This window comes from Pavona decussata, unplaced genomic scaffold (genome assembly GCF_977016875.1).
Source record: "Pavona decussata unplaced genomic scaffold, jaPavDecu1.1 SCAFFOLD_510, whole genome shotgun sequence".
NCBI lineage: Eukaryota > Metazoa > Cnidaria > Anthozoa > Scleractinia > Agariciidae > Pavona > Pavona decussata.
The window spans coordinates 815,286-833,124 of NW_028145827.1; the positions used below are offsets into that span (position 1 = coordinate 815,286).

Sequence of the window (17,839 nt, forward strand, 5' to 3'; positions counted from 1 at the left end):
CCGTGTTTTAATCTGTCCTGTGTGTGGTTTTTTAAGTCGCTGAAAATTGGCCGTTTTCATCGTTCGATGCGTTTTTTCCTCATCGCCCTGTCGGTGAAATGTTCCTTTGACTTTTGCCGTGAATAACTCAAAATTTGTTTACATCAAGACACAATCTTATATTGTGATTCTTCTTATCCTGTTGTGCGATGTTCACTATTAGATTTACAAGAAACATAATACTGCTAAAGGATGTTTAATCCGTCGCGATGTTTATTAGGTACATATAAACACGGCAAGAGGCTTAAACCCGGTTACCTTCATCCTGTAAGAGTGTCACAGTTCAAAGTACAACATACACCGCACCACAGGACTACTACTCAGTAGCTTTCGTTTAAATGGTCACACGTTAGGATTCCATCCACAGACCAAAAGCTAGAATCACCTTGTACAGCATAATAAACAGCACCACAGGAAAGTACTGCTCAGGAGCTTTCACTTGAATGGTCACACTTTAGGATTTCATCCACAGACTTAAAAGTTAGAACCACCTTGTACAGCATAATAAACAGCACCACAGGAAAGTGCTACTCAGTAGCTTTCATTTGAATGGTCACACCTCAGGATTTTATCCGCCGCTCAACAGTTAGGGCTTTCTTGTACAGCAAAAAAACAGTGCTACAGGAAAGTACTGCTCAGTAACTTTCATTTGAGTGTGTACAGTTTAGGATTTCATCCTCGTACTTCAAAATTAGAACCATCTTGTAAAGCATAATAAACAGCTCCACAGGAAAGTACTGCTCAGTAGCTTTCGTTTGAATGGTCACACTTTAGGATTTCATCCACAGACGCAAAAGTAAGAATCACATTGTACAGCATAATGAACAGCTTCACATGAAAGTGCTGCTCAGTAGCTTTCGTTTGAATGGTCACACTTTAGGATTTCATCCACAGACGCAAACGTAAGAATCACATTGTACAGCATAATGAACAGCTTCACATGAAAGTGCTGCTTAGGAGCTTTCACTTGAATGGTCACACTAGGATTTTTTCACTTCAGGTATCACGTGTGTCAAGTTATTCTCTCTATCAATGGATTTTTGTCCGGGGCCAAATCAAGGCAAGGTATATCACTTGAAAAATATACATACATAAATAAGTAAACGGTAAAAGGCAATGAACGCTTACGGCTAGAGCTTCTTATGCGAGGAGACCGCTTCCCCGCAGGATCAGCATGAAACAAAGATCTAGAGCATCAGTGAAGCTCGCAGCAGACGTGGAGTTAACAGTTGTGTAAGGCAGGGAATAAGGAAGGAGTATTTGTGGACCTTACACTCGGTGAATGCTGGTGAAACTGGAGTGGACGCTGCTTGCCGGTTTAGTTCCCCGATTTTTGCGGATTCGCTATTAAATTTAACTTTGTGGTTATTAGTTTGTTCCAACCTTTATTTATTTACTGGTTAGGTCTGTCACTCAATACTGAGCATTTTAAACCGCTTTAAAAAAAAAGGTCAGTAGATGTTAAAAATTGCGTTTTTAAATGCAGCCAGTGAACTGGACAATACAATTTCCCTTGGGAGTTTGTTCCATTCTGAAATTGTCCTTGGATAGAAAGAGTACTTATAAAAATCTCTTGTGGCTATCGACTGTAATACAACAACAGCAACAACAAAATCTTAGTAGGTTGGAAAATGCAATGCGGGGGTTAGTTTGTAAAGAAACTGTGGTCAGTTGGTAATCGTAAAGAGGTCCTAATGTTCGAAACGTCCGCTCTAAAATCTCTTTACTGTGGCCAAAATACCTTATCAGTGATAAAACCAAATATGAAAGTGTCAATGTCCGTCATATTCTGATACTGTTTATGCCAGCTTGTCGCCGGCTTATTCGTTTCCACATTTACTCGGTGATGGTGTTAGATCGATATCTTGCCTGGGTATCTCAAGTGTATCGCGCTTTTGAAGTGCCTCTTGATGCAATATCAGCTCAGGTTTTACATACATTGCATACCAGACAGAACACTCGAGCTCGCGAGAACACAACTGACTAACAAACTACTTGTCTCATCTGTCACTTTCGCTCATCATCAATGCACACTACAAGATTTTCCTATGTTTCTTTTTCGCAAGGTGACAACCAACACTTGTTTCAAAACCTGAGATAGAAGGCACTTTTTCAACGTTACTTAACTTGGCAGATCACTTTACCCTTTACGAAGGCGCATCAATTCTCCACATATTTACAAAAAAACAGTTTTGGATTCGATAAGATATCGTCTCTAAAGAGTTTGATACAGGAGAATTAAAAGATAATACTCTAAATCTTGACCATTTGCCAAAAGAAAAAAAATCATTGGGAGCCACCTGTAAATCTGATTTTATCGTCACAACTCACAACTAGATTCTGCTGCCCAAACACTCCACAAAAATTTTAAAACTTATGTATAAGTATCGATAAAAAGACATATCTTCAGCTGTCTCTTGAAACGTGTTGATGGCTGTGTATAGTCTCTGATGGCGTCAGGTACTAGGGGCGCTTACAGAAAAAGGCCCTATGGCCAGAACCGTGACCTTCTAGGTTCGTATAAAGTGGAACTTCTAAAAAAAAATGTTTGTATGTCGACCTAGATGTCAGTTTTTGGGAAATAGTACTTGTCGCTTCAGACAACGTGGCTTCAAGGATTGTCATGTTCGAGTCTATTAATGAACGTAAATTGGAACCTTCTGTCTTTGCTCATTGATCATCCTGTCCTGGGATGTCCAGACCTGACTGTGTGATAATTTAGTTGATGCCTATCTTATATGTGTAATTGTCCAGCCCTGATAGTGTGATAATTCAGTTGATGCCTAACTTATATGTGTAATTGTCAAAAAATAGATCTGAACTGACGTTTTGTAGTGTGTGTCTGTCAGTAATAGTTTATTCTCTTTAAATCTTCAGTGCAAGCTCTATGATATACAAGACAGGTTTCCCAGTGACAACTTGTGCCTCTCGGAGAAACAAAATTCTCACGTAAGTGCGCCTTTCTTCATTGGTTCAATTCTTAGTGTGGCCCCATGGACAATATTTTTCCCCTTGTCCGAAGATTTAGTTAAAAGTTCATTGGTCAATTTCAATTCTAAGGAGAAACTGGCCCTGGCAGAAATTGCAACTAAAAGATTACTGTACTGAATAGTCAGGTAGGGTTTTTCGTCTCTGGCTTATCGTTGAGTTGGAAGAAAAGGGTATTTAGGTACAATTTGCTATAATGTAGGTGCAATGAATGCAGCTACATTGTAGCTACAAGGTTGGTAAAAGCTGGTATGTGAAAGGGTTCCCATATAAAACTTTATTGAGTGTCTCTTCCTCAGTCGGGCAAAGAAGGCAAGAACATACAGAAAGTTATCTCATCTATAGGGTATAATGTATACTGTCGAGTGTCGATTGTGTACAAGATTATTATTTTAAAGTTACAACACCTTGACTGAAGTAGAAGGCCCCTTTATTTATAACCCAGGATAATCTGATCAGCAGAGGAAGCCTCTGATGACGATTATAGGAGCCCTAACAGAAGTCCTTAAACTACAATTACCCCCTTTACAAACTACCTTAAACTATCTTAAACTACTCACAAGAAAACAGAGCGATTTTCAATTGAGTATCGAGAGTAATTCGCGTTTGCTTTGGTTTTGCTTTATTACACTCAGTGGTTGGTTAGCAAAACTCATGGAACTTCTTCGACCAATAAGAAGCAAAACTCAAAACAATCGTGACTCGCTCGCACGCGTTTTTCCGCGCTTGGCGCCAGTTGCATGTATTTGCTTTGAATTCTGATTTGTTCATTGCGCTACTTACGTCTGTTGTGATTGGTCAGAGTAATCACTTCTGTTTTGGTTTTACGACAATCAGTTTAAAATAATCCCAACGCACCAAGCATTGAAAGTACTTGTCTTACAATGAAAATGAGGTTCAGAGTCTTATTAAGACTCGTTTTTGTTGTTCGTTTCCTTACCAACAGCGTTTTAAAACAGCCTCGAGGCGACGCTCTGCTCCAACAACTGTAATCAAGGCAGCTCTGGGAGGCAAAACACACTCCACGAAAAGGTAAGAAAGAAAAAAATGGTGGATACGAGCAAGCGCGTGATCTGATTGGTCATCTTCTACACATTATCAGCCCATATCCTATGGTAAAATGTGAAAACACCGTAAAATACCGAGTATCTGTATTCATCCCATGGACTTTAGGGGCTTAATTTTTTGGCAGTTGGCGGATTTGCTGTTTTTGACGGTGGGGCAGGTTCATCTTGGAAACTTGAAACACTCCGAAGCTACCATTTACCAATCCACGGGTTTCCATTGGGGCTGTGTGTGTCTGAGATTGGGGGTTGGGGGTGGGGGAAGGATGGCTAATGGGTAAGCTGAGATATTTTGAGTACTTTGACGCCGTTTGTGTGCGACATGATGAGTGGTGGTTGGGATGGTTGACAATCTCAGGAGATCTGTAAGAGGAGAAGAGTTTCTGGTTGGCAAGCGAAGTTGCAAAGGGTCTATTTGCTTCAACATGCTAGATTACTAGGAGACCCTTTCAGTCCTCAGGGTTGAGAGAAGCGCGCGTAAAAGACGCCTTTCTGCAGTTTCGTAGTGTAGAAAGTTATCAGATCGCGATTGTTTCTTCTCTCCGTCGACGATCTTAATGATCAGAGTAAAATAGAGAGGCTGAGAGACATTTACGGCGAAGAGGCATCTTTCAAAGTAGTTTTCAGAACGTTATTGATCATTTTTGTTATGCTAAAAGCGTAAATCCCACGTTAAATAAAGTCGTATTGTATCGTATCGTTGACATCGCAAATGTTGTCCTTTTTAGTTCCACGATAGACGGGAGCATGCGCATGAAGACCTCGGAGCCCAGTTCCCCGTTATCGCCGGATCTTCTCCCGTCCAGAATGTTTATCAAGGAAGGACCCGTACAGCTGTCTTCGGTAAGTGATCAACAGCAAGTCCTTCAGTACCCCACGTATTTTCAATCCATCGTCTGTACTCACCTGCCCTCTGTTCAGTTCCTTTCGTCCCTGTTTCTGTATTGATATAATTGTTGTATTTTTGTTCTGTTGTTATAAGGGAGTGGCTTCGCAGGACAGACATTTGTTCTTGCTTGACGATGTTCTTTTAGTTGCAAAACCAAGGTAAGTGCAATGACCAGACCGACAAAAGGTCCTGAGTCTCATTCATTCATTATTAGATACATAAATACTGGTCCAAGAAAATAGAAGTTTTTGGGGACACCATAAAACAGTGAAATAAATACACAAACTGAACATAACATTTGTTGAAAATCCCAACTGGTGGGAAGCAAACCAGTTGGCTATTTACAAAGCGTGGCCTTCGATTTGTAATCGGGGCTACCGTGAAACAAATCCAAGTGATCAGAGCGGGATTTGAACCTGGGACCTCCGTGTTATTACCGCAATAAACAAAATTGTGTTGAGGGGAGGGGGTTGTCATGATTCTTTGAAGCAAAATAGCAAAAACCTTGAAAGTGTGCAAGACTGCTGTATGCGGCCGTCAATCAAATAACAGGAATGCAGGGTTTTTCTCTCCTACGAAAAAGAATAATTAACAAATTGACGGCAGTTTTCTATGATCCATACTCTTATAGACCATAAAATGATACCATAAAATGTTCAAAACTCAAGTGGAACAGCGTTACATCTGACGTCAATGCTATTGTCTGTACTCTTTTAGACAATAGCTACGAGCCAATCAGCGCGCGGGAATTTTGACAGTTATTGAAAATTAGTCTTTTGTAGCACGATGCGTCTGCCTAAATTGAGTTTGAACCCTATTTCAGAAGAAATCTATAAATGATGCGTTGTTGTCTTTTTAGATCGACGTCATCTTTCAAGTTAAAACATCGTGTGCGGGTCAGTGAGATCTGGTTGGCTAGCTGTGTTGATGACGTGTGTGAGACCACGAAAGCTTTGGAGAAGTCTTTTGTGATTGGCTGGCCCACCACCAACTTTGTCGCGTCTTTTAGGTGAGGAATAACAAGCATGAATTTGATTTGTCAGTACACGGGTCCTTGTCATTAAAACGAAAAGAGATCCGGTGGAAAGACAAAGTGCGACGTGTTACAATGGTTGGAACAACGTTTTTGCTTCGTTTTACACCGCAGTAGATAGGAATATATATTTTACCTTCCCATGTCTAGGAAACGTCGCATTTAAGTTAGTTTTTAGGTTAAAGTTGTAATGTGCACTTGAACATATTTACAGGTATTATGGGTAGAATAAATTCATAATACTGTTTCTGAAACTTCCACCACGCATTCTTTAAAATGTCTTAGGATCACTCCGCGGTAAAAAAGATCCAACAAACGACTTTTCGGACAGTTTCAATCTCTTTCTTAAGGTTATAAAAAGCAATATGGCGGACAAATGCACTTTCATGTTAAGACACATTGTGAGAATTATATGAATGTAAAAGCATTGCAAAAATGCGCGGGAAAATCCAAGACATCGAGGGAGTTAAACCAAATGAGAGAATTGTACTGAAATCGCTAATTTGTTATGACTGATATATCGGTAAGATTGTTTTTTTTTTTAGCCTTTTCGCGTTTCTGTACATCAGTCGCTTATCAATGTTACGGTGAATTGGTTAAAAATTATTTTATTTTTATCTTTTCCAGTACAACAGAGGAGAAGGAAGCTTGGCATAGCGTGTTGTCCAAGTAAGTACGAGGCGACACTGATTTCACCCGTCAGGATTTTAGGGGCCCGGGTTTCCACTGGTTTGTGCAGCCGACTTCAAGTCTAGCCACTGCTGTTGTGTTTTATTTTCTCTCCAAACGTGACGAAATTCTGGCTGATTACCAGGTTTATAGCGCTGTGGTTCGAATAGTAATATACCTGATGTTGGCCGATGGTTTCGTTTTATCTTATGACACGTTTTAACCTTCAGATACTCATCCGCGGCAGGCTTTAGGTTTGCGCCCTGTCGTTTGAGTATAAAGCCCGGTTCCCACTTGTGAGATAAGCACAAGCATATAAACACAAGCATAAGCATAAGAAAAATCGTGTGAGAACGTCATGAAATAAGCGTGAGTTAAGCATAAGCATAAGCGCGAGAAAAAGAAACTTTTTCCATTCCTTGTGCTTGTGCTTATCTCACGTTTGTGCTTATTTCACAAGTGGGAACCAGCGTGAGATAAGCGCAAGCACAAGCAAGATGATTCCGCCATCTTGAATCAGTTTCTAGATCTCCTCCAACGTTACTGCGCTTGCGTATGCCTTATTTTCTTGTGCTTGTCTCACAAGTGATTGCACAAGTGGGAACCAGGCATCCAATTGGCTTGTAGATGAATTAGCCGATTTTCTTGTTCTTAGTTGTTATTTAAATCTCTTCTCCAGACATGTTAAAGAGCAGAAGGACTCGGAGGACCCAAAGACTGTGAACCTTAAAGTTTACAACAGAGATATGGAGTCGTCCGACTCAACAGGCTATGTACGTATCAGCACATCAGTTGTATAGCCTTAGGGTTCGTTCGATTGACCCTTCTCCGGAATAGGAATACATGCAACGATGACAAGAAATCCCTCATAAGAGGTTTAAAGGGAAAGTATCATGCAGATTTGATGTCATCTCAAAACCCAAGAACATTTTTTTGTCAACAACAACAAAATAATTGTCTGGTTTTGTTATAAATTATCACCCTAGTACAATAAAATTGTCGATTAGTGCGGCTTCTGGCCAGAGACAGAGTAGGTCTGAATGGATTGAAACTTAAAAAATGTTAAGCTAACGTTTTTCAAGTTTTTGCATTCTTGTTTCCAAAATGCGCTAGAACAGATCACGAGTTGTTCCTTTTAAGAATTGAGTTGATTTCTTTCCTATCATTGTTCTAGAATTATTTGTAGCTAAGTGAAAGTCTCATTTCCCTATTTTTAACTTAAGAAGTTAAAAACCCGATGATACTTCCCCTTTAAGAGTTACAGAAGTACAAAATGGCTCATAAATTATCGTGAATCAGGGAAAGGCCGCAGACTGAAATGATTTCCCAAATGTACATGTACTTAAAAAGAGAAATCTAAGAACTATTCCGCTTATTCCTGTTCCGGAATACTGTCAATCGAACGCGACCTTAGTATATTCCGGCACTATGTATTTCTGGTATATCGCCACACAATAACAGCTTAACGATGCTTTTACTGAGCGAAGACATTGTGTAAGTTAGTTGAAAGCAGCAATAACAACGTAACCGTTTCTAGAATCTTGTAACGCTATTCTATTCCCTGTGCGAGTGCGTTCTAGCTAGTAGCATTCTAACCTTTGAGAATCATCATCATCATTTGGTCCTTTTCCCTTTAAGGGAAATGGGGCCTTGCGTTCTTTCTCTCCAAGTGTCACGGTTTCTGGCACAGTTACTTGCTTCCGTCCATCCATTGAACCCAAGTTCTCCTCTTTCCTTCTCAACTGTTCTTCTCCATGTCTCTCTGGGTCTACCATTATACTGAAATCACATGAAAAGAAAATGTTTGTTTCTTGTTGCTGTTAATTCATTACAGTTGTCTTACACCTCGTGGTTTTCAATTTTTTGTGTACGATGTTGCCTGCTTGAGACACAGGGTTAATTTGCTTTGTGTTTTTTCTCGACTCAGTCCAAATCTTTCTCTGTGTCTAACATGGACGATGCCGCTACTGTGGTGAAAATGTCACTGGCGCAGTTTAACATTCAGGTATGTAGCCTGCCTTGCTAAGAAATCATAGAACATGTGATTGAACTTGTACGTCTGAGCAAGCAGTAACGAAAATACCACAGATCACTTCTCGTTTTCGTTATTACAGTGGAAGTTCTCGTAAGCGGACACCCTCGGGACGCGAAAAACTGGCCGCTTACGGCAACGCCAAAGAAAACGTCACTTGAAAAAGTTCGCGTCACTTGTACTACTTCGCGATTATTCCAATTCGTTTTACTTGTACAATGTGGCCGAACTATCCAGTAACAGAACAGGTGGAAACGGCGTTCAAGTTAAAGGAAAGAAGGAAACATTTACCGTCATGTGCTCACGTACTCCACAAAACCTTGAATTTGGTCATTCCACGTTGTCGTTTTGCCGAGTACGGCGAATAAAATGTACCAAAAATTTCACCTTACTTGCAGGGCCTTTGTTTTCTTCATTGAATCCTATTGTTTTGTGACGTTCTCGTTGCCCTCGCCGTAGTAGCTTCTTAAACTCCCTTATGGTTCTTGTAAGCGGCCACTAGAAGTGTAAGGGATACATGGCCGCTTACGGGAGCTTGCCCAGCTAACGATCGGATGCACGTAAGCTTAAAAACAAAGGAAAAGTCTAAATCGTAACCCCTGAAAGTGTCCGCGGCCCGTCCGCTTAGGGAATGTGTAAATACAGAGTTTGTATGGGAGTTCAAAGGGGGTTTAGTGAAGGCAGTCGTAAGTAGCGCTGTCCGCTTACGAGAGTGTCCGTTAAGAGAGCTTCTACTATCTTACGTTGAAGATTTTTTTCATTTGTGAATCTCTAGTTTCAGACTGATGATCTGTCCGAGTATCAACTGTGGGTTCTATCTGGCAAAGAGGACGGTGCATACCCGCTCATAGGTAAGTGATCATTATCCAGTTTCTCCTCACACTATCATTCAAAAAAGCAGGTTACGAGAAATATGAAAATCCCTTCACAGCGCAAACGATTGAGAATTATAAAATAGCTTCTAATACTGAAGAGCGCGCTTAAAAATTTGAAAAAAGTTCTGTTTCTTTAATCCATTTTGATTTATGCTTTTAATTTTTCATGAATTGCTTTTTGGTGGAAATAGAAACATTTTGTTTGTGCGTGTTAATTATTTAAAACGACCATAGAAATCCGGGAGAACTGAAAATCGTCTACAGTTCGGGCCGTCACAACAGTTTCTGCTGTTTTCAGTCAAATGTTTTTCTTTTACTCTACGGGAACAAGGAAAAGGTGTTTTAAATCGTAGAAACCATCTTGCGCAGTCATCCTAAGTAGATTTGTTTCTCTTTGCATTATTATAAAGTAAGATACATTAGCAAGGACTTGATATGTAAGATTTCACACGCTTAACGGACATCCCTGTAAAGCAAGCCCAACACATTGTAACATTGTCAATATGGTCATGGTGCACTGAATATTCGTCGTCCGTAGTCAACAGATATCCTGCGATATACGTAATTTCGTGTGTCTGGGAGAAAAATGACAAAATAAAGATCGTCTCCAGCTTTTCTGCAATAAAACTAAACTGTTCTTTGTTATCAATGTGTTGAATAATAAAACAATTATCCTGCTCAATCTTGCAGAATATCGCCTGATTTTAGCCAACTCGGCCTACGGCCTCGTCAGCTAAGTACCAGGCGATATTCCGCGCGATTTCACAGGATAATTTTTAACATTTTTACGTTTACCATATTACAAGCATTCCCTCTCTACAAGGCTTGTATGCCCGGATTCGGTCAGGTTCTTGAAGGTTTCGGACTCTGCTCTACTGCAGTTCTTCAAACCGTTTGTAAGACGAAGGGGATTCCCGAGAGTGCTACTTGTTTTCTTTTTATCTTACAACTCTTCTTTTACCAACCCAGGTCACGAATTTCCGTTCGCGATAAAAATGAATCACATGCGCGAGGCGGCCTTGACAGACGAAGACGGCTTCCCGTTTGACTTTGATCAGCAGCTGCCTTCAATGGACCCCCTGTCACCTGAAACACAGTGCCAGTTTATTCTGAAGAGGAACAGGAAAATACCCAATAGGATATCAATAGGTGAGCCGGGGGGAGCCAGACAGGCAAATGCAGGGAATAAGGGGGTGGGGGTAGTAAGAGTTTTCATTCAGCTAAATCTCTTCGATTTAAAATGAAAGGTTTTGTGCAAAAGGAACATATTATTTTTGTTGACAAAAAGTCAGAAAAATGCTCCATCTGTGCTCAGTTTTAGCCTGCACTGCGTTGTTTGAGCGCTTAAATCTACAAGGTATTAAATTTATTTTTTAGACTTATTTATCAGGACGTTTTCCTCTGCATTTAGTTCATTTCTAGTTAATTTTCACACATTTGTACCGTGCTTGTGGCGCCCTTGTTTTTGTATTGAATTTTTCCCACTCACTTTTGTTTGCATTTTGGCGCTATATAAATTGTCATTGTAATTGTAATTGCTCTAATCTAGTGGCAGTTTCATGCGATCAAATCCTTCGAAATTCAGCCTTTAGGCAAAAAGCAAATATGGATCCACATTTATCACGCAAAATCCGCAGTGCATACTGTAACTGGACAAGCTGGGAGCGTTTTTCTGAGTTTTTGGCTAAAACAGCAATAAACAAAACCCTCCACACACAAACTGCTAAGTACCCGTCCGATATTGACAAAGAACGTCACATTCTGTTATTTTAATTTTAGATGTACACAGTGCTCCCATTAAACAGCGATGGAAAAATCCGATCAAGAAATCGCCAATAATAAACTGGGCCATGCACAAGAAAACAGCGGGATCAACAAAATCCCACTCCATTGATGGTCACACACCTGGAAAGTAAGTTAAATGAATTTTTTTGTAGGCAGCTGTTGACAGAAAAGATTGTCAAAAACAAAAAGCGTTTCTCTTCCTGAACTTATAATCTGCTTAGTATGAGTGTGAGTAATAGGTCATTTTTTAGTAAAAAAAAAAGTAGCCTCGCTTTCATATTGAGGTCAAAAGAAACTAGGAATAGCCTATTACCGGGCATGACTTCGTCGGACGCATCACGCATGCGCGCAGAGGTTCACGCGGGGGTGCGGGGTTGAAAGGAAGGAAAAGCCTTATAACAACAAACTGTATTTCAGTGTCGAAGTATGTAGCACTGGGCACACTAAATCAGTGAAATAAATACACAAACTGAACATAACATTTGTTAAAAATCCCAAATGGTGGGAGGCAAACCAAATGGCTGTTTACAAAGCGTGGCCTTGGATTTGAAAACGGAGCTACCGTGGAACAAATCCAAGTGATTAGAGCGGGATTTGAACCCAGGCCCTCCGGATTAAGTGTGGCGCTCTCACCACCAGGCTACACCGCCTAATGTTCATCATATTCATTGTAAAACTTTGCCGTCGTTAATTAATTGATGAATTATATTTAAAAATAACAGGAACCTTGCAAAAGCCCACCTTTGAACTGCTGAAGTACAACAAAACCCGTAAACGTACATAGATGATTTATTTTTCAATTTTGAAATTCTGAAGTAGTGAAATATCGTCTTTTCAGTAGTTGAACGGTTAGGATTAATTTGTTCATATTTGCTGATACCAAGTGTCCTCTCTGTCCCAGGCTTTTTGGAATACCGCTGAGCCAGTTGTGTTCGGAGGAAGAGCGTGTACCAAAAGCTGTCCAAGAGCTGTTGTTATATCTCTTCCGATATGGTCCCAATATCACGGGAATCTTTAGAAAGTCTGCAAATGCCAGAATTGCTAAAGAAGTCAAGCTGGAATTGGATGAAGGTTAGTAACAGATGGGTAATACAAGCTGATGTGGTCAGACAATTGAACATGGATAATATTGTAACAGGCAAATTCTTGGAACTTCCTATCACGTTTTTGTTTTAACTCGTCCGCGCCTTGATTTGCGTTGATGCTGCTACTGCGCGGGACAAGTATTAGACTGCGAGTATTAGATCGCGCGCCCATAGTGACGGTGAAATTATGCAAATTAGAAAACTTCGAAAGTGAATGAGGAAGGATTGAAGAGAGGGAGGAAAACGCCTCGCGGCCTCGCCGCTCTCTAGATGCATCGTGCGCTACATAACCCAGGAGAACAAAGAGACTGCTAAGTATTTTCTGCATACGAAACGTGTTAAGTAAAATAAAACCTGTTTTTGTTTTTTTTGTCGGTAAAACAAAGTGGGTTCAGGTGGATTATTTTATTTTTCTCCTTTTTTAATACTCCCATATGTGCCTCATTTAACTTTAACTCATCCTTCCTATACAAATTCGCGAATCACAGTTTTTGACTTATCTCTTACTTTCAAACGATTAAGCCGACTAGAGGAGTCGAGATATTAAAAATCTATATTTGCTGTGTGCATTTCTTTCAGGTAAAATATGTGATTTTGAAGATGTTTCAGAGGTGGTCGCTGCATCTGTTATGAAGGTAATACTTTTGTTTACCTGTGACACTGTCTGCTATTTACACTTGTCGGCCCTTTGCAGTGATACCAGAAGAACAGTCTTTAAACAAGGAATTCCCGTATATAAAAGGGGCCTGGCCTGGCCATTCTCACCTTCAGTTGTCAATCAACCATTAGAGCGTAAACAACTGGCAAACAACATGCGTCTTCTTCTACTTGTACTTGAATATCTAACGGTCTTGCCGCGACCGAGCTGTGTAATCACTGGAATTTTTTTACTTCCAGGAATTTCTTCGTCGTCTGCCCGACTGTATCTTTGAAAGTGAGAATTACGAAGATCTCGTCGCCACTAGCAACGTGCGGGATCGAGAAGAGCGAGTGAGACAAATCAAAGGGTATGAGGTGTCTTTTTTTTAAGAAAGTAAATACTTTCAACCCAGAAGTATCTGTAGTTTGTGATTAGCTCTATCAGAGTAGTCTTGTCACTAAGAGTTTTGCATGTAAAAGCGTATCGTTCAGTAGTGTTTGTTCTTACTTTGAAAGCCAGCTTTATGAACTTAGTTGTCGGTAGTAGTAGAAGAGTTGATGAAGGTTCTTGCGAACATTTCAACAGTGTAAGTGAAGGGGAAAAAGGCGATATTACCGTTTTTAGTTTGTTTTGGTTTTTGGTATTGTAATGATTTTTCGTCTTTTTAAACTAAAAAATAGCTAATACTAGGTACATGCATACAGATATGAACTGTGTCAAATTGACGCCATAAAACTATATCAACACATTCTTATATAAGGTAAGGTTTTCCAAACGTTACACTGTACTTAGAATATTGCAGCATTTCAAAGGAAAGGTAATTGTTTTCCATTAAATTTTCAATCCATACATACTCCCATTTTACGCTTTGACCGTTTTTGCTGCATTAAACCTTGAAAACTATTTTCATATGAAAAGCTTTGCACTTAGCCTCGCTTTCGTAACGAGGTTTAAAGCAACTCGGAAATGATGTATTGTGAAATATGGGTTTAGTTGACACCATGGATCTTGTCTTTCAGGATTTTGGATGGAATCAACCCTTTTAATTACGAACTGTTAAAGTGTTTCTTGTGCGTGTTACACCACATTGCCGATAACGCGGAAACAAACAACATGAACGCTTACAACCTCGCCGTGTGCGTGGCTCCCAGCATGCTGTGGGCGCCCAAAGGCTCCAGTATTCCTGCTACAGAGCAGTCGAACTCAGTCCCCCCTGTCATACAGTTTATTATTGAGCGATGTGTGGATATTATGGGGGATAGTGTCAGGACAGTTCTTGGCGATCGCAGCGAGATCGCTGCTAATCACGTGGCTAGTGACTCAGAAGGTAGTACCCAGGACTCACGGACTGCCTTGAGTCAGTCCTCTACGGATGATGGGATTGAATCGCCGGAACCTTTGAGTCCAAAGGGAGAAAGAACCTCCATTCATTTGAGTGATTCGAACTTATATGTGTCAAGCACTCTAAGCGTGCATCCGCCAAATAAGAGTGCCAGCACTCCGAACTCTCCTTGCGATTCAGGGATTCCCTCACCGAATTCCTCTCCGCCACTTAAGAGGCACGATGTTGAGTTTTCAAATCAGCTCAGTGCTGCGTTTTATGAACCTAATCAAACCAAGGGACATTCATCGCTTGGTCGGCGAAGTTCGGAACCTCTTGGCGTGCCTCCGGATTCTTTGAAACTAAGGCTAAAGGGTAATCGGAAATTTCCGAATTCTAAACGACAGCTGAGTAGTACAACAACAAGCGCTGAACTTATTGAACATAAACAGACCCCAAAGACAACGGCCAGCGGTCGTAAGCTTGAGACTGCTGTGTTGCGCCGTGCGCATTCTCCTCAAACTGTGCGTCTGTTTCCCGTCACGCAAAATGTCACGCAGTATCAGCGTCTTAATCCCATACCGAGTTATCCTGGGTCCTTGTCACGGGCCTTGGAAGTCAAACAATGCGTACAGTCTCAAGGCGTGAGTACTGACAGTCATGAAAGTAACTCGACTTCTCCAGTTCCGCCCAGCTCACCGGTATCAAAACAGCCTCCAGGGGGGCCACGTTCCCCCTCCCCGAGCCCCGATCAAGTGTTCCAAGCCGTGGATCGCCGACGGCAGCCGGCGGCTCCGTCTTATCAGGAACACATGCAACGCAGAAGAGAACTCAATTCGAAACCTGCGTTTTTCCAGGGTATAGAAGGAAAGGAAACAAAAGATGTCGACTCTGTGAATGTGGACAAGGAGCAAGGATTTCCCAAGGAAATTAAGGAATTTGTTGAGCCTAAGGAACATGTGCAACAGCCACGTTTATGTGGAAGATCTGCTGTTTTCCACGACAGAATGGATTCTGAAAGAAGCGAAACTTCTTCAGGACCCAGAACTCCTCTGTCCCCGACAAACCAGCATGAGTATGTCTGGGAACAAGCGGATGATTCGAGCTCGAGCTCAATCGCGAGCTCGGGACTGCGCAAGCTTGAACATTCTCCTTTTGGACTCAACCTGCATCACAAAAGGCACGCTAGTGAAGGATCTTACAAAAAGCAAACGACGGAAAATGCGAGGAAACCAGTTGTTGTTATTCCATCCAGCTCCAGCACGGGACAGTTGCGAGGTGGTGCTATTACTGTTTCAATTCCTCATAACTCTTCACTGACTCATTTTCCTCACTCCGAGTTCTTTCCACACGAAGCTCAAACGAAAACGCAATGGGGCCCTTCGGTTGATACTCGGGGAGCTTCGGTAGTTTCGAACTCAAACTCACCGGGTGCTTTCCGACTTCGGAAAGGCAGTGGGACTTCCTCTTCGTCGTCTGTGTCGAGTTTGGATGAACGATCAAGCATCGGCAACGACTCGACTCTTTCCGAAGGGAAGACGGACGTGACGCAGATTCGTGATATCAAGGAACTTCTTAGCGAAAAAACGCAAGCTAACGGACTAAAGATCAGTCCACAAACAGCACAAGCGATTGCTAAAGTGCGCACTCCGTATACGCCGAGTGGACCCTACACAGTTCCATCGCACGACGACATGGAAAAAATTCTGTCCACGGAAGAATCGTACGTTTAAAATTCTATTTTGTATTGTACAAAGATACTCTATGAGGTAATAAGCTGTAATAAGTACTGATTTAGAGCGGGCTCTTCTTGCCTTTTTTTAACATTTATTTTAGCATGTGTAGAATAAAGACAAAACCTTGAAAGTTCTTTGTGGTCGTTGATGGACAGCATTGAGCAACAGCGGCGGAACTGGGATAGGGGCGCAAAAAAAAAAAAAAAAAAAAAAAAAAAAATCGATGCCTTGGCTCCCCTTTTGTGTCAAAGAAAATAAGACATTTCCTTAACCCGAGACAGGAGAACATTACCCGGAGCCGGTAGACCTGCACCTTTCAAAAGCTCTTTTTTTACCGGACCATGTTTTTTATGGTCGGGAACAATTCTTTTGTTTTCGTTCTTTTGTCCTCTCAAGCAACCATGCAAGACGTTGCAAACGGTGCAGCGAAAATAGAGCTTTTGAAATGTGCAGGTTTACTGTCTTTATGTAGGAAGTGTGAGCCAGACCTTACCCTATTGAATTCTATTTGAATTAACAACCAATAAAAACTCCGTTGCATCCGGACGTATAAAATACGTGGATTAAGTTGTCGCGTAAGTTTTGAATGGGCGTGTTGAATGCCTTCGTTTTTTTTGAGCCTGTGGTGCGGTTTGGGCTGTCATCTTTTGTTTTGGGGAGCAAAGCTGTCGTCATCCTCGGGGACCCAGATGGCCGGAACGAGACTAAGATTTCACGAGCGAAAATTTACAAGAACACAATAGGCCCTGCGAAGAGGATATTTTCAGACTTGTTCTCCCCACTCATGATGGGTTTTTGATCCAAGTTTGAATTTCCCGTTTTTGATTCACCACCCACGCAGTCGTTTTTAGAGGACTCGTATGGGGAAGAGGTAATACGAGTCCCCTAAGAACGACTGCGTGGGAGGCTAGTCTTTGATCGGACAGGAAAATTTTCTGGTATTTTAATTTTCTGGCCAATCCCACTTACTATCCTAGATAGTTGGGATTTGCCTAGTTCCTAGGTCTTTCGTCTCTGTCGTTCCGTTTCGGATCACGTTGTCTGTGCAAAAAAAAAAATGCGTCTCGGGAACGAGTTTACTGGGAAGGTCTGGGATAAAGCCACTGGAACGAGGCCAAATTTTGCGGGTAAAAAAACAACAACACGCGCCTGGAAAGTGGAACGAGCAATGCCATTTCTCCCCAGTCTCTCTCTATCTCGAAATATGTAATGAAACGTAAAATTAAATGCAAGGCTGATCGGACAGCTGAAATAATTTTATTGCCCAATATTTCGGTTAGACAATACCAACCTCCTACAGGGGCGGCAAAAAGCTAAGTAAAAATTGGAAATACAGTCGAACCTGTATATAACGGCTCTGTATTAAGCGGCCACCCTCTATTAAACGGCCAGTTTTCAAAGTCCCGATTTTTTCGCTCATACAAACGCTGTATTTGTTACCTGTATTAGGCGGCCACCTCTATTAAGCGGCCGCGGCCACCCTGTAGCAGTCCTATGTTTGTCTTTCTTTGTTACTTTTACCTGTATTAAGCGGCCACCCTTCAGTGGGAACTAAGCCATATGTTATTTTATGCGGTATTTTATTGTGCGACATGTACAAAGCTACTGTAAGCTGATACTCGGCCGTTTAGTATCGTTAACACTTTTCAGATGTCCCCGCTGCAATGTGCTGAAGTATAGTAC

General features: G+C 41.3%; 1 protein-coding gene across 11 annotated transcripts in view; it reads left to right on the plus strand.

Moving 5' to 3' along the window:
- LOC146450074 (uncharacterized) overlaps window positions 1–16,289 on the plus strand; it is a 74,279-nt gene extending 57,990 nt beyond the window's left edge. For 9 of the 11 annotated variants that reach the window (XM_085100741.1, XM_085100740.1, XM_085100742.1 and 6 more), the window contains 15 exons: window positions 2,917–2,988; window positions 3,974–4,059; window positions 4,820–4,934; window positions 5,074–5,138; window positions 5,840–5,989; window positions 6,641–6,682; window positions 7,362–7,455; window positions 8,610–8,687; window positions 9,490–9,565; window positions 10,559–10,738; window positions 11,369–11,501; window positions 12,276–12,445; window positions 13,039–13,094; window positions 13,357–13,466; window positions 14,119–16,289. In XM_085100741.1, coding sequence (XP_084956867.1) covers window positions 2,917–2,988; window positions 3,974–4,059; window positions 4,820–4,934; window positions 5,074–5,138; window positions 5,840–5,989; window positions 6,641–6,682; window positions 7,362–7,455; window positions 8,610–8,687; window positions 9,490–9,565; window positions 10,559–10,738; window positions 11,369–11,501; window positions 12,276–12,445; window positions 13,039–13,094; window positions 13,357–13,466; window positions 14,119–16,153 — 3,462 coding nt within the window. In that variant the 3' untranslated portion in view covers window positions 16,154–16,289. The remainder of the gene's footprint in view (window positions 1–2,916; window positions 2,989–3,973; window positions 4,060–4,819; window positions 4,935–5,073; window positions 5,139–5,839; window positions 5,990–6,640; window positions 6,683–7,361; window positions 7,456–8,609; window positions 8,688–9,489; window positions 9,566–10,558; window positions 10,739–11,368; window positions 11,502–12,275; window positions 12,446–13,038; window positions 13,095–13,356; window positions 13,467–14,118) is intronic. The other 2 variants (XM_085100739.1, XM_085100749.1) reach the window with 1 other exon arrangement.
- Window positions 16,290–17,839: the final 1,550 nt, after the last annotated feature.